Source organism: Pimephales promelas, chromosome 11, assembly GCF_988280905.1.
Source record: "Pimephales promelas chromosome 11, fPimPro1.hap1.1, whole genome shotgun sequence".
NCBI classification, from domain to species: domain Eukaryota; kingdom Metazoa; phylum Chordata; class Actinopteri; order Cypriniformes; family Leuciscidae; genus Pimephales; species Pimephales promelas.
In genome coordinates, this window is record NC_142779.1 from 18268079 (window position 1) to 18285004 (window position 16926).

Here is a 16926-nt window from a genome sequence, read left to right on the forward strand (position 1 = left end):
TTTAAGAGAGATGATGCATGTTAATTTTTTTTTCTTCAAAAAGACAATTTTATTTTAAAAGATAAAGCTGATTTGGCGACCAAACGTAATCAACAGTCGTCATTACTACTGTACGTAAACATCATCATCATCATCTGTGAAGCAGGTCAGAACCACAAACATTCCAAAGAAAGTCCTCTTTATGAAGCACCAAAAAAGTGAAAACTCCAGGAGGACAATAATCAAGAGCATCAAACTGAATGGGTTCAGATTGAAACCATCTTTAGAACTTGGTGACCGCACAGGCCATGTTCTCCAGCGCCGACCGAGCCTCTGACGGTGGGAAGCACTTCATGGCCTCTAAGGCCTTGTTGCCATGGTAACTGCACAGGTCAAGTGCCTGGCTCACGCCTCTTTCCATCTTTATCATGCCCCGGAGCTGCAAAACACGCAAGAATGAGGAGAAATTTAAATATTCCATCAAACTAATAAAACTGAAACAGTAGAGGTAATATTCTTCAGAACTGAATTTAAAGGCAAGGAATTTAAAATCATGGGATTAATGGGATTAACTTGCAAAACAAACGATAGTAACACTTTATAATAAGTCAACATTAATGTGTTAGGTATCGAACTAACAGTGAACAATACTTTTACAGCTTTTATTAATCTTGGTTAAATTTTAAAATTGTAAAAAATGTCAAATTGTGTGAATGAACATTAATGTCGTATATACACTGATTGTATCTTGTACATTTGTCCCACATTAAATCAATGGCTCCTTGACATGGTTCAGGCATTCACACAACTGAATTGTAAGACTGTACAAGCGAGTTAACAAACTTGTAGCTAGCAATAGCACACATTAGCATCTTAAATGCAAAAACATAAAATAACAGTTAATTACAACATTTACTCTCTCTTCATATGCATATTGCCATAGGGAAAGCATGCTGGGAACTAACAAGCACCCAAACGAATTAAGTAAACTTCAATTTGACATATTTAAGTAGATTGAACACAATCAAATTAAGTTAGGAACAAACGTATAGCAACAACAAGCACCACTTCTTTTTTTTTTTCAGAACATAAATTAAAGTAACACCAGGTATTTTTTTACTCTCGGGGTCCCTCTACTGTTGGGAAACAGTATTATCCTCTACTGCTGTCGTAAACTCTGTCATCCTACATGCACGCGCATTTGTTGACAACAACAACCATGATATAGCCCTGAACACTGTAGTAGGAGGTCACATGCAGGTGTTCTGCTTCCGTCGCGTGTGAAATGTCTTCATGCCAGGTACAGTGACATATTTCAGTATGTCATATGAATATCATTTCATGGGTTTTATTTTTTTTCTAACGACAAATGATCACGATGCTCACGTTTACAAGCCAGCGTCATTATAGTAGCCTAGTCTATTGGTTACCGTTTTACTGAATCTATATGATACTTCAATGCAATGTTTGAGTGGTAGATAACCATATATCGTCAATATTATAAAATCAAGCTACCATAAACGAATCAGCAAAATCGATTTGCTAATATCACAGACATGTTAATAGGTATCAAAAAATATGATTTTGTACATCTTATATACACTCACCGGCCACTTTATTAGGTACCCCATGCTAGTAACGGGTTGGACCCCCTTTTGCCTTCAGAACTGCCTCAATTCTTCGTGGCATAGATTCAACAAGGTGCTGGAAGCATTCCTCAGGGAGTTTGGTCCATATTGACATGATGGCATCACACAGTTGCCGCAGATTTGTCGGCTGCACATCCATGATGCGAATCTCCCGTTCCACCACATCCCAAAGATGCTCTATTGGATTGAGATCTGGTGACTGTGGAGGCCATTTGAGTACAGCGAACTCATTGTCATGTTCAAGAAACCAGTCTGAGATGATTCCAGCTTTATGGCATGGCGCATTATCCTGCTGAAAGTAGCCATCAGAAGTTGGGTACATTGTGGTCATAAAGGGATGGACATGGTCAGCAACAATACTCAGGTAGGCTGTGGCGTTGCAACGATGCTCAATTGGTACCAAGGGGCCCAAAGAGTGGCAAGAAAATATTCCCCACACCATGACACCACCACCACCAGCCTGAACCGTTGATACAAGGCAGGATGGATCCATGCTTTCATGTTGTAGACGCCAAATTCTGACCCTACCATCCGAATGTCGCAGCAGAAATCAAGAGAGGAGATTGTCTTGACCATGTCTACTTGCCTAAATGCACTGAGTTGCCGCCATGTGATTGGCTGCTTAGAAATTAAGTGTTAACGAGCAGTTGGACAGGTGTACCTAATAAAGTGGCCGGTGAGAGTATATCTTGAAAGAAAGAATGTAGCCCCTACCAAACTTGTACACGCCGTTTAGAAGTTAAAACGCCACATAGGATAAGATATGGATAAGATAGCTTCCATAACATAGTAAGGCAGACAAAAAAACAAAGAGAATACAGATAGGCTAGTATGCAAGCAATATAGCGTACTTAGTCCATAAGCATGACAGCTAAGTACGCATCAGTTCGCCCCCATCCTCCTCCTTCAGCTCACGCCAGAAAACACTGGCTGATCCTCGATCCTCGAAGTCGATCCTCGTTCTGCCTTTAATGTTATCACTTTCTCTTTTTCTCTTTTTGCTTTCGTCCGATAAAACCTTTGCTTTCTTGTTTTTCTGCGCTGCTTCGGCCATGACTATAACATTTGGCTAGCACGTCCGATTTTAAGGAAGTGGGGTGGTGGTGGAAATGACGTATATGATGTCAAGCAGTCGAATTTTGTAGTTCTCTTTGTTCGCAGGGTTACTACCCGAAACCCGACGTTTAAAAGTACGATTAAAAACGCTACAGACCCCGTCAGGCTATGGCAGACGTGTAATTCCATGTACCATCACAAGAGACTGGAAATATATTATGAAGGTTGAAAAGTTACCTGGTGTTACTTTAACTGAGCAATAGCATATTTATTTGTTTAGTGTTTGTTCCCTAATGCATAAACTAATGTTACAAATATAATACAGTACAAATAATATACTACTGGTCAAAAGTTTGAGGTCTGTAAGATATTTAATGTTTTTGAAACATTACAAGTCCCTTCTGTTCACAGAGGCTTTATTTATTTGACCAAACATACAGTAAAATCAGTAATGTTGTGAAATCTTATGACAACAATTCTGTTTCAATCTTTGTAGAAATGTACCTTACTAATGCAAGTAGTCCTTAGTGTCAATTTTGATCAATTTGATGCATATCCTGTATATATATATATATATATATATATATATATATACACATACATATATACACACACACACACACACATATACACATATATATTTACACACACACACGCACACATATATACATATACACACACACATACATATATATATATAGAAAATTATATATAAATATATATATATATATATATATATATATATATATATATAGATATACACAAACACACAATAATTACATTTAAAGCCAGATTACTCCACTCTCTCACTCACTCAAATGGTCTTGAAGTCCTCCACTGTTCTCTATAAACATGTTTGCTGGAGGCTATTTTACCAAATGAATTCTGGGATGTGTTGTGCTAAGAAGCCCTTGGAGGCCTAGAGTTAAAAACAGCAGAGACCTGCTTTCACCAATGTGAGCGAGAGAGACACAGATGATGACATCAACTGCTGACTGATTTCTCACTGTTGTTTGTATGGCTACAGTTTTTTTTGACTAATGTACTAAAAAACTTTCATATTTTCAGTTTGACAGACCTCATGAGTCATGTCCCACCCAAGACACACTTTAACCCCCCCAAAAATAAGATATCAGAGCGAATATTGGAGAGATTAATGTGGTATTTATGTGCTGATAACAGAGATATGTGATGTGTTTGTGTGTGTGTGTGTGTGGGTGTGTGTGTGGGTGTGATGTGTCTGTCTGTGTCCTGTTGAAGGAGAATCTCGTGTGATGTTGCTGTCAAACCGTCTCTCTGTCTCCTCTACAAATAAACCTGCCACTCTATCTCCTAATATCGTGTTTCTACGGCGACCCGAGCCGCTTGTGCCCTCCTCCTCCTCTTCCTGCCCCCTCCCCACCTCATCTCTGCCTCTATCTTTCTCCCCTTCATTCTTTCTGTCCAGCTTCTCCTTCTGACTTTGGAAATCACATTTCTGAACTTGCTATCAGTTACAGAGAACAAACACCTCCAATCAACTCACTGTAACCACCAATATTCAAAGCATCGATCAACATGCTCTATCAATGACCGATTCTTAAACTTTTACCCTCCAATTTACATATTTGATTACACTCTTGAACTTGATTTGATATCCTGGTGCAGCCACTGACTAATTATTTTTATGCTGTGCTAATGATGTTTGTTGGCAACCCCCAATCCGAAATCTAACTCTTTCTTTTTTCTTTTTCTTTCTAATCTTAGACTTTCATCAAGATATTATTTATAGGGCTGTGCAAAGATCAATTGCGATTAATCACATTCAAAATAAAAGTTTGTGTATACATAATGTATGTGTGTGTGCTGTGTATAATTATTTTGTATATATATATATATATATATATATATAAATACATATGCATGCATGTATATTTTTAAGAATTATTTGCACGAATTATATATATATGAATACCACATTTTCTTAAATATATACATGCATGTGTGTGTGTATTTATATATACAAAATAATTATACACAGCACACACACATATATTATGTAAACACAAACTTTTATTTTGGATGCTATTAATCACAATTAATCTTTGCACAGTCCTAATTATTTAATATGTTTATTAATCCCCTCCTGTTTATTATTTTTTTCCTCATGGTAACCATTGGTTGTGACAATAATAGGTAATTTCAGGTTTCACTATCTTAAAAAAAATGTATAATTAAATAAACGAACAACTTTTTGGTTCATTTTTGGTATTTACTGGATCATTAACTGGATATTAATTAACCTCTCTTTTTGTGTGTTTGTAAACATTGACACACGCTGTGAGCTTGGGAACGACTGACTCCTAGGAAATCGATCTGTATCATATCTGTATGAATGTTTCATCAGACGCATTGTGGCTGGATTCATTGATTAGTGGTTTGACCAGGAGGATTGATTTCTCTTGAATTCGATAGACAATCTCACTTATTCATTGGCTGAACGAAAATAATCAAATGATATAGTGGTTTATACTGTAAAACCCATAAACACAAGTCCTCTGAATAAGAAGACACTAGGACACTAGGCTGTCGTTACATTGTTTTCCCTCTCTTCTTTTATCAAAAAATAGGATTTGCTCACCTCTGTGTAATCAATCTGTCTAGCCATATTCTGGGCCTGAAATAAAGAGAGAAAAATGTGAATCCAGAGAATGTCATGCTGACCCAATGAAATCTGAACCGTAATGGTGTTTGCCACCAGTCTAGGGGCTAAAATCCCATTGAATCACTTCAATTAATGACAAATACTGTCTACAATATCAATTATACTCCAGTAAGATTAGCTTGACTGTCTGCTAGCTGAACTGAGACATCACATAGCTCAATAAATGACATCTTGACTCACATGACTTTTTCCACCACTGTAATGTGAATAGACTCAATGAACTGTTACCAATCAAAAATTTGTGTCAATAAGGTCACTTATGCGCACTAAAGCTGCATTAATTGGGTCAAAAATACAGTAAAAACAGCAATATTGTGAAATATTATTACAATTTAAAATAACTGTTTTAATACATTTAAAACCAAAATGTATTCCAGTGATGGCATAGCTGATTTTTTTAGCATCATTACTCCAGTCTTCAGTGTCACATGATTCTTCAGAAATCATTCTTATATGCTGATTTTCAAAAGGAAAAGAAAAATGTATCATTTTTTTTGTGGAAACGGTTGATAATATCAAAAGAACAGCATATGTTTAAAAATTTTACTTTTCTAACATTATAAATGCCTTTACTGTAACTGTTGATCAATTTAATTCCTTTAAAAACATGTTGAACAGTAGTGTATGTTGTATTTTCTATTCGTTTTTTCAACATGTTATATAACTGAGTCTTTGAAGCATCACATTTGCTTCAATGTCATTTCACAGCTTTCACTTTGCTACCAGTGTTAGCGTGCTGGCTTCTACCATTTTGATATTGTTTTCTGGTACCTGTTTTAGCTGATGTCGCCATCTCTCAGGTCCTATGATCTGTCTGTGGAAGACAACAGGAGCCGAATCCAAACTAAACACAGCTGGCTCTGACTCGCTCTTCACGAACGGCTGTAGATCAGAGTTTAGCTACAAAACACACACATATATTTCCATGATTGTTATGAAACACTGTGTGTACAGTCTAAAGAAAAAAACAGGAGAATGAAACACACGCAGACAGGAGGCATAGAGAAACAGCTTGTGCCCATAATACACTTGTGCATACACACCTTGTGTCCGAGAGTGAGGTGTTTTCCGTACTGGAAAGCCAAATTCTGAGCCTCTGTACCGTGTTTGGCCAGCTTCATCGCAGCTTGACAACTCTTGGCAAGCAAAGCACCATGGGACAGGAATGTCTGGTCTTCCCAGGAAGCGAGTGTTAGACTGCCCTCCTTCAGAATACAGAAAAACTCAATCAAATAAGCATTAATGTTTTATATTTAATGATGTAGCTTACAGTAAAGACATTATTAATGTTACAAAAGATTTCTATTTTAAATAAATGCTGTGCTTTTGAATTTTCTTTTTATCAAAGAATATTGGAAAAAAATGCATTAAGGTTTCCATAAAAATATTAAGTAGCACTTACTGATTTCTGATTTCAACATTGATAATAATAATAGTAAATGCTTCTTGAACACCATATCAGCATATTAGAATGATTTCTGGGGATCACGTGACACTGAAGACTGGAGTAAAATCCAGCTTTGCGTCACAGGAAAAAATTATATTAAAAAAACATTAAAATAGAAAACACTTGTTCTTTTAAATTGTAATACTTCTTCACAAAATTATTGATCAAATAAATGCAGCATTGGTGAACATAAGAGAAAAAAATATTTTAAATAATCTTGTTGAACTTTTGAGCTGTATTGTTTGTCGAGAGAGAAGTGGAGAGTTAAATTATATCATTAAACAAGCCTTCGAAGACCACAACCAAAAGAAAGCTTTTAATTAAATTAATTTCAATTCCTAAACAAATATAATGTTGCAGGAAACTTTAAGGATGCAAAACTTAAAGGAAATTCAAAAAATGAGAGAGTAAAAAAAAAACCTGATGGTATGAGGGGGAGGGGGGTGTAACCGAAGGAAGGAAAGTTGATGCAAACATCTGCTCGGAAACGTCTCCTCTAAAAAGGGTAAAAGAAACTTGAATCTCTCTCTCTGTCCCTTGTTGCGTTTCTCTCACATAAATGCGGTCCTCTCCATCACTTTTCCTCGTTCTCGCCTCGCACAGGAAACTTTATCATTCATTATTTACTAGTGGTTTGCGATGTTTTAAGTCTTTTAAGTCAGCCTGTGTTTCGCTCTGTTTGGAGATGTTTTGCTTGTCCAGTCTTATAAAACATATAAAACATTAAACACTAAAAAAAGATTCCTCTGTAACTCAATTATAATTCATTTATGTGAAAAACAAAGCTTACCGATGAAAGATATTACATCTCATAGAAAGCACATGTATATTAAAGCAATAAACCACAGAAGCTTTGAGTGGTTGCTTTTACATAATAGGCAACACAGCTGGAATATAATAAAGCACAATGTTTCATAAACACATTACTGTTAAAAAGTTTGGGGGTTCGTAATATTTTTTTAATGCTTTTGAATCAAGTCTTTTATGCTCACCACGGTTGCATTAATATGATTAAAAAATAATAATAAATAAATAATAATTTGAAATTTTTCAACAGTTTAAAAGATAGTTAGTGTCCAAATAGTAGACACTAACACAAATAGTTAGTGTCCCATATTGTGCCTCTAGTGGCTATATGTGGTAGGTGAAGTGGGCTGAATGCCGTACCTCTGCAGAACTCGAGCTTTCGTGATAGATTCCTTGCACCACATCTCCAATAGCACTGGAGATCAGCTCCACCACCTATAACAAACATAACATCAGAACACTTAAATGAAGACTCAGAATAACACTGTTAATATCAGCCCCATCTGTTCTGAAATTAGCATTTGTTAGGCCATGAGCTGTTTGGGAATATGGTAAGACTTTTTTTCCAGTCCACTCAGTCTAAAAGAGCATCTGAGGGACAGATAGAATAACCAGCACTTCAGTTATTAAACAGATGGCCAGTCAAAACAGTGCAATGTCCAGAGGATACAGAGCTTAATGAGGACTCTGACATCTGCACTAGCTTATTGATTCAGTTTTTGACTCTTTAAAAAGACACAAGCACCAAACTGCTCACAGCACAAAAACATTCAACACCTACTGAAAATCATCTGATATTTCAGTGTTGATTGGGCTGTTCTATTGAATAGCAAAAATATGCATGATGAAGAATACACACGTAAAAAACCCTTGTCACAAAACTCTAAACAAATGCAAAAACAGAAAATGAATCCAAAAGGATGAATTTTAATTAAGACAAAGCAAAAAAAAAAAAAAAAAAAAAAAAACTTTCTAAATCTCTTAAATAGCACGGTTCCTAATAGGACTACTGCAATTAGCAAAAGGATAAATCGTCCAAACAAATATGCAAATATTTTGCAGAAACACACACACACACAATAATATACAATAATATGAAAAATAAGAATAATATAAATCAACATTTTATCTATCCATGTTTAGATGTTAATAGAGTTAATAATTAGTTTATTAACTAAATATTAGTTATACTTTTTTTCAATGATTGATTAGATAACATTTTAGTTATAAATGATTAGATTCAATTTTAGTTATCTTACGAGAGGCTCTCTCGTACTGCGTAATATCTTACGCTAAGGGAAAACCTCTTTTCCATGAGATACTGTAGCCAAAAATTACCCTTTATTTTTAAAATAATGTAAAACGTGTTACGGCAGCATGCAGACATGGGCAAGGCGGCTATTGAGAGAGGCCCTTGGTGACGTCAGATCCAATGGGGCCGCTTTGCGCATACTACGTCACGTACCGCCGAGACGGGCATGGCCTGGGTCTATAATTACAACTCGATGCGTTTCCTGCCTGGGTGAGAATCATGCAGTTCTCGTGCTCGTTGATGGCGGTTGCCATCATTGCGAGTTATTGCCTGTGGCGACTCTGAGGACTCGCCAGGCATTTTTCTCAGAGACTGCAACTCCACCCACTATAGTGCCGTGCCGTCAAAAGCGTTGCACTTAGTGGGTCTCCCTGAGCCTTCTCCAGCTTGCAAAAGCTCCCTGCTAGGTTCGCCTGTTAGCTTCACTCGGGTCGCTTACCGACGGACAGTGGCCGCTGCCATTGATGTCGACGAGGCAGCTGTATCTGCGGAGGAGACCAGATGCTCTATCCTGGCATCGGACAGTTAGGAATTGGCAAGCTCTGTGGATACCCCTGTGGAGCTATGAGGTTGAATCCTCCCAGAGCCCCATCATTCCCCATGTGGGATATTTCAACGATTTTGGAATATATATGAAAGTTGCCCTGTTCGAGCAAATCCATTTATCAGAAATGAAACATTTGTCGTTCAAGACAGTGTTTCTTATGGCTCTTGGAATTTGGGCCAAATGACTCGAAAGTCATACTCAAATCAAGGCATGGGTACGTGCCTAAATCCCTCAACAAACCGTTCAGGGATCAGGTAATTTCCCTGCCTGCCCTGTCAGTTTACAACGAGGGCGTCAGAGCGCACTCCACAGGTGGGCTTGGTCTAGCAGAATTACCCTGCAGGATATCTGTATGGCGGGAGACTGGGAGGCTACATTTATAAGATTTTATAACCTAGAGGTTCCCGCCTTACAGGCTAAACTACTTTCGGTCTAAAGATCAGTACTGTCTGCTTCGGCTCAGAATACTTAAATGAGTAAGACCCATAGTGTTACCCAGTTGAGGCTGAACATTTTCACCATGACTGTGTGGAACACTGTTGATGTAATGCTCCCTTAGGATGATACGTATTGGGAATTATGCTTCTAGCCTCTCTTCTTAGACTCCCAGTGAGTCCCTGGTGTTTATGCATAGATTCAATACCGTTTTCTTAAGCCAACGATTCGATTATTTCCGATACTTCAGAATTTCCCGCGATACGATTCGATACAATACTAGATATTTTTACATGATATCTATTAAGTTTCAAATAAATAAAAAAAATATAATCAGCCTTTTATTGAAAATGGCACAAGATTAGCAGTGTCAACTCTTAAGTATTTGAAGACGCGTCACCCCGCAGAACACGATGACAAGGGCAGAGAAGGATGAGCCGTGCCAGAATCAACAATCTCTGGAAGCTTCATTCAAACAAAACTATTTCTGGACTTTAAGTTATAAAGAGGTTATTTTCTTACATTATTTACCTATCATTTTTAGATTCCTATATTTATTTGTTACACTTTTTATACAGTTATATTGTAAATCTAAAATCAGTTTAAAGTATTACATGTGTGGCTGCATTTTAAGCTATTTTTCACTTCAAAAATAAATAATATATTGCTGTCAAGTGTATATCAGATAATAAAAATACTCTAGTTCACTGTATGCATTTGTTATGTTTAATTAAAGGATTAGTCTGATGCACACCATAAAACAATTCTATCAATTAATATAGGGCTAGTATGAATTGCAGCTGTATAAATACACACCCAGGTATCGGAACAGTACTTGGTATCAGCCAATAGCCTGAGTCCAGGTATCGGAATCGGAACCGGGAAGGGAAAAAGGGTATCGGAACATCTCTAGCGTGAAGCGCCCCCATTGGATCTGATGTCACCTAGGGCCTCTCTCGATAGGCTGCTGCAGTTGCCGCAGGACAGCCAACAGGCACGTGAGCCGTCTTGTCCTTGTCTGCATGCTGCCGCAACGCATTTTACATTAATTCAAAATTAAGGATAATTTTTGGCTTCAATATCTTGTATATCTTCTTCAATATCACAGTACTTGTTCCCTCTTCTAGAGAAAACCGAGGTTACGTTAGTAACGGAGTACGTTATATGAATTTAAAACTGAACTGCTTTGAATCATGGTTTGCATCTTTGTAAGCATCCTTCCCCATTGTTTGTAATTGAAAAGCGCTAGAACAATATATCAGAATTCCTTTTGTATTCCACAGAAGACAATAAGCTGTCATGAGGTTGAATAAAAACTGTCTGAATTTAATAAAACTATTAACGAATCGTGTAATGCCTACAGTGCTCCGGAGGGGGGCGCTACTCCGTCACAGGTACAGCTACTCCACAACAGCAACTGACAGCTCCATCTTTCATCTAATCACATGCTTCGCTATCCCTTCCTTCCATCCTTCGCCCTAGGCTACATTCTCCACCTTATTTTCACCCTCCATCATTCTTTTTCCTCTTTTCCCGAAAGACCTGCCTGTTGAATCATAAGACCACAGGCAGAATCTCCAGGGAACTAGAATAGCAGAGGCCTTCCATCCAGACACTGCTATTCCTCGGCTATTCCTCAAATTCAATATTATGTTACTCTTCTCCATTCCCCAAACTTTCTCTCTCAAACTTTGTTTTTCTCACTCTTTCCTTCTCTCTCTCTCTCTGCCCTCTGAGTAACCAGATCTTTGAGGAAACAGTGAGGAACTTGACTCCTCTACACAGAGCCCAGAGAAGACAGAGAGCCCCTATAGCGCAGCCAGATGTGCGGCTTCACACAAACTCCACACGGAGAAATTAAAGCATGTGTGTGTGTGTGTGTGTGTGTGTGTGTGTGTGTGTGTACACGAGTATAAATGTGTGTTTGAACCGTGTGTTTGTGTACGTCTGTCTTTCGTGTGAGTTTGTGTGTGTGTGTGTGCGTGTGTGGGGGGGCTTTTTTTGGAAAGTATCAGATAAGCTGCCCTCCCTCCGTCTCGTCTCATTCCCAAATCCAGCCGGAGTCGTGTTTCGCCGACAGGTCTGTGAGGAGAAGAAAGAGGAGACAGCCGCTCACGGATCCCTTTACCGTTTATACTAGTGTCGAGCCAGAATCCCACTCTCTCTCACTTACACACACACACACACACACACACAGTCTACTAAGTCAGGATCCCACTCAAGGCCACGATACATAATACAGATCAATCAGGAGGAAAAAACGCTTTGCTGTGGACTTGGAGAGAGAACGTCTGATTTCCACCGCTAATGCTCTCACGCTAACTGAATCGCTAATGCAATAGGGCCTCGCCCTCATTTACATAGACGGCAGTATGAACAGGGTGATGCGTTCGGATAGTTCTGGCTGGGTGACTGTCAGTTACATCAAGGGAGTAGGTGAAACACTTAAAACATATATTTTTTAATCACTAAAAAATATATGGAATGTTTCCATACATATATGGACGTTTAACCAGCAGCTAAAGAGTCTGATCTCTGATTGGCTGGTCATCCTGTCAGTCAGTCACTACTTCAGTGAGTCAGAACAGAGCGTATGTGGCTTTAAATCACAGTTCGTTGCACAACAGGTTCAGTTTCACACACAAAAAAGGATTTTACTCACACTCTCTTCTGTGTGTGTGTGTGTGTGTGTGTGTGTGTGTGTGTGTGTTCACTAAAAACGAGGGCTCAAAATGACCTTCTATCCACAGCTGCCAATGGTGAGTGCAGGGAGAAATTTGGCATATATATTTCTTACTGATCATGAAACATTTTGCATTATTTATTTTTTTATTTTTTTAATTCAAAAAGACACATTCTTGTTCTTGTGACAATAAGATTGAGCTGTTTTTGCATATTAGTATATAGAGTACTGTTTAAAAGTTTGGGGTTTGGTAATGTTTTTGAAAAAAGTCTCTTATGCTCACCAAGGCTACATTTTATTTGATCAAACTAAAAATAACTGCATTTATTTGAAATATAATTATTTTATAACTTTTTTAATGCACTTACTGTAACTTTTTTACCATTTAATTTTTATTTTTTTATTTTTTCAAAAATAATCTGACTGACCCGAAACTTTGAAAACTTCATGTCGCCAACTGTCTGTAAAACTACACCTGGAACAAAATCATTTACATCAGTAAGGACTTTTAACTGGGTTTTTATAAAACGTCACCGACCGCAGTAACATAAAACAATTTATTAAATGTGTATTCAAAATTAAACAAAAGAAAACAAATCTTTAATCTATAATTCTAAATCTCTAACTTTATAATCCTAATACTCTAATTTAAATATTTACACTAGTATTGAGGCATCAAAAACACACATGACCTCTAAACAGGTGAGGAATTTCCAATTTCGGCCACCAGGAGGTGCTATAGAACACGCCAATACAAACTCCTAAACTGTATTACTCCACATTATCTACCTAAAGAAGAGAGTGTGTATCAAACACAGACACAAAACCAGCAGTGAGTCTGGACTATAAGATGTATGGCTGTTTGAATGCTGAGCTCCTCTTGAGAAAAAACACAGAATCTGTTCTTTATATTAGTCACCACAATCTGCTGATCACCTTAATCCCCTGCAGTCATTTCCACGTCCACTCATGCACACATTAAAGTGCGTTTGAGTGTGCGTGCGTGTGTCTGAGGCTACGCAGAAGGAAAAGAGTTTGTTTTCCTCCACGGGGAGAGCTGCATTCTAGAGCTGCACTTGGTGACAGATCCTGTCAGCGTTCTGCCGCTTAGTGCATCTGAGTGTGTCTGTGTGTATTAGCGGGACAGAGAGAGATGAAATGTTAGGGTTTCTAAGTGCAAATCCTTTTTACTTAGTCTGTTAATATTATGATATGGCTAGCAATATCCTCGAAAAACAGTCAATCCCAACCAGGGGTATGTGTACTTAACCATTTTTTGCTTTTGCGTTGTTAAATATCTCTAAAACATAAGAAAAAAATACTTAAAAGGTTATATAATCATAAAAATGAATGAATTCATTTGCCAACAATATGCCAAACAATATGAGAGAATACTGATTATAAACACACTTCTGTTCAAACGTTAGGGGTCAGTAGGTCTTTTTTGATACATTACATTTCTAAGACTTTTACATGCTTATTTTTATTTTACACACTTGTTTTTAATTGTTTAATTTTCATGTTATCACTGTGAAGCTGCTTTGATACAATCTGTATTGCAAAAAGCGCTATATATAAATAAAGGTGACTTGTTTCAAATAAATGGTTCTTTAGAACTGAAAAAGTTTGAAAAAAAAAATGTATCACAGTTTCCACAAAAATATAAAGCAGCACAATTGTTTTAAAAATTGATAATAATAACAAATGTTACCCGAGAACTAATTTACCATATCATAACGTTTTCTGGAGGATCATGTGACACTGAAGTCTGGAGTAATGATGCTGAAAATGTATTTACATAAATTACATTTAAAAAAAAATAAGAGACTTCTGAGCATAAGAGCATAAGAGACTTTCAAATACATAAAATCATACAGACCCCAAACTTTTGATATTTTACATTCAAAACCATTCAGTCATAAAAAATGTAGTTCAAAACTAATTAAAAAACTGAAAATACCCCATATGTACTCAATATTTTGCATGCTATTCATTTTTAAACGTATTGAAGTAATGTGGTGTTAGCATAACAACATGCAAATATTATTACACTATTAGTACACTATTAATATTACAGTATTATTATTATTTTTTTATATTCCCTGTCAAGTCACATGTTTTCATTTTATGTAATTACTTGAATTGATTGATGTATATAAATTATTTCTTACAGTAACTGTTATGATTATGTAAAGCACATTGGGCTACCTAGTAGTGTTGTCAAAAAACTCGGTACTTCGGTACCAAGTCGGTACTAAAAAAAAAAAATGTTACGGTACCAGCTTTTCTAGGTACCGAATACCAGGTTCGTCCAGTTCTGTTCTAGACGCGATGTCTGAAACGTGCACAGTTGCGTCCTCTTCATAACGCTGATATGGCTCTCTCTCTCTCTCTCTCTCTGAATCCACTTGTTGAAACGAAAGGAGGAAAGAGCCACATATGGAAATATTTTGGATTAGGCTAATGTCACGTTGCCATAAGAGGCCGATTACATGCAAATTCGCAATTTCAAATATAGGCGCGAGGCAAGCGCGCTCATAATAAAAACTCGTTGGCGTTGCATAGCAACGACAGACGCCGCGTGAGAGCAAGCGCTTTGGAAAGAATAAGCACGCGCAAAAATATAATTAAAAAACACGCGCGACATGTGAACGGCCTCTAAAGTGCTTTCGGGGTAGTTTTACGAGTACATGAACACAGTAGTATCTACCCGACACCAGAGTACTATGGTATTAGTATTGTCATTTAATGTCAGTGCCAGTTCTAGGCGTATTCTTGCCTTTATAACTCAGCAGGTTTAAAAAGCCTTTTTAAAATTAAATATGAATGCAGTTTTAGATTAAATAAAAGGACAGTCAAGTCAAATAAAACATGTTTTATGGTAATGCTACAAAGATACCATTCATAAACATTACTTAGTTATCAACACATTGAGTGAACAATATATTTTTACAACATTAATTAATGTTTGAAAATGTTATTTATTACAAACACCTGATTGTTAATGTTTGTTCACTTAATTCATTGTGCATTAAATAAATAATGGATTAAAACTTTACAAACAACTTTAAAAATGTGTTAGTGTATAATATTGTTTATTTTAGGTCATTTTATCTAATCTTTTTCTAAAGTGTTTATAATACAAATGTACAGTTTCCATACTTGTAACCGTGATAAACACTTAAATATATGTAAATTTAAACTAAGCTTTGGTACCGAAATTGGTACCGAGAACCGTGAATTTTAACTGGTATCGGTACCGAATACTGAAATTTTGGTACCGTGACAACACTACTACCTAGGTATGAAAAGGGCTATATCAATAAACCTGAACCTGAACACTATGGAAATAAATAATTGAGTGTGCTTCAGATACAGTGTGCTATTTGTATAAAGCATGGAGTTGTTGCCTATGTAGAGAACTTATGAGGGTTCATTTCAGTTTGAGCCGCTAGAATGGAGCGTTAGATGTAACACACTTCAGGTTATTTGAGCCATATATTATCAATAGGGTCCAAAAGACAAAATAAGTTGTGAAACAGCGCTCTAAAATGTCCTGAGGTAGTCTTCCATCCTTCTACATCTGAACTGGCCATTCATAATGCTGTATGATATTCAGAAAGATGTTCTAGTGAGACGCTGTAACCCTTAGTGGAGAGAGGCAGTGGCCGCGTGCAGTTAGACGGTGCTTTGACTGCGACTCTAATTAGAACTGGAGGAGAACACTGACACTTAATGAGGGGTGTAGGAGACGTATGCTCACACACTCACGCACACACATAGAGTGCAAGAGAATGTGGGAGAATATGCAAGTATATGGAAATTAGCAAGAGAGGACAGCATACAGCCTGGCGAACAAAGTCTTTGAGAACTGAAGTCAGGAGCCGCTGAAATGATTGTATTTTAGTATTATTTTTCAGTGCTTTACATAAAAACAGAAATGTGATGGGAAAAAAAAGCTTACACCTCCAGCATGAAGGTAGTTTATTTTTGGTAGAAAAATACCAGAAGTAAAATCTGACAAAACCTCTATTTGGGGATGTCAAGGAGGTTCTTTGTTGGAAAAATCTTAATAGTGATATTTATATTTAATCCTGTTTTAGGGTTAATGGTAAATTAAATTTGAAAAATTAAAAAAATAATTGAAATCTATGCTTTTGTCCTCTTCTAAATTCTGAAGTTTGGGGCCGGTAAGATTTTTTTAATGATTTCGAAACAAGCCTCTTATGCTCACCAAGGCAGCATTTATTTGAAAAAGTGAAATATTATTACAATTTAGAATTATTTATATCTTAATATATTTTAAA

The 16926-nt window shown here is 36.9% G+C and overlaps 1 protein-coding gene across 1 annotated transcript in view; it reads right to left on the reverse strand.

The window, feature by feature from the left end:
• Positions 1 to 12: 12 nt before the first annotated feature.
• pdss2 (prenyl (decaprenyl) diphosphate synthase, subunit 2) overlaps positions 13 to 16926 on the reverse strand; it is a 41739-nt gene continuing 24825 nt past the window's right edge. The window contains exons 4-8 of the mRNA XM_039672578.2: positions 8003 to 8077; positions 6432 to 6593; positions 6160 to 6288; positions 5305 to 5340; positions 13 to 418 (exon numbers count right to left, since the gene is read on the reverse strand). Coding sequence (XP_039528512.1) covers positions 263 to 418; positions 5305 to 5340; positions 6160 to 6288; positions 6432 to 6593; positions 8003 to 8077 — 558 coding nt within the window. The 3' untranslated portion in view covers positions 13 to 262. The remainder of the gene's footprint in view (positions 419 to 5304; positions 5341 to 6159; positions 6289 to 6431; positions 6594 to 8002; positions 8078 to 16926) is intronic.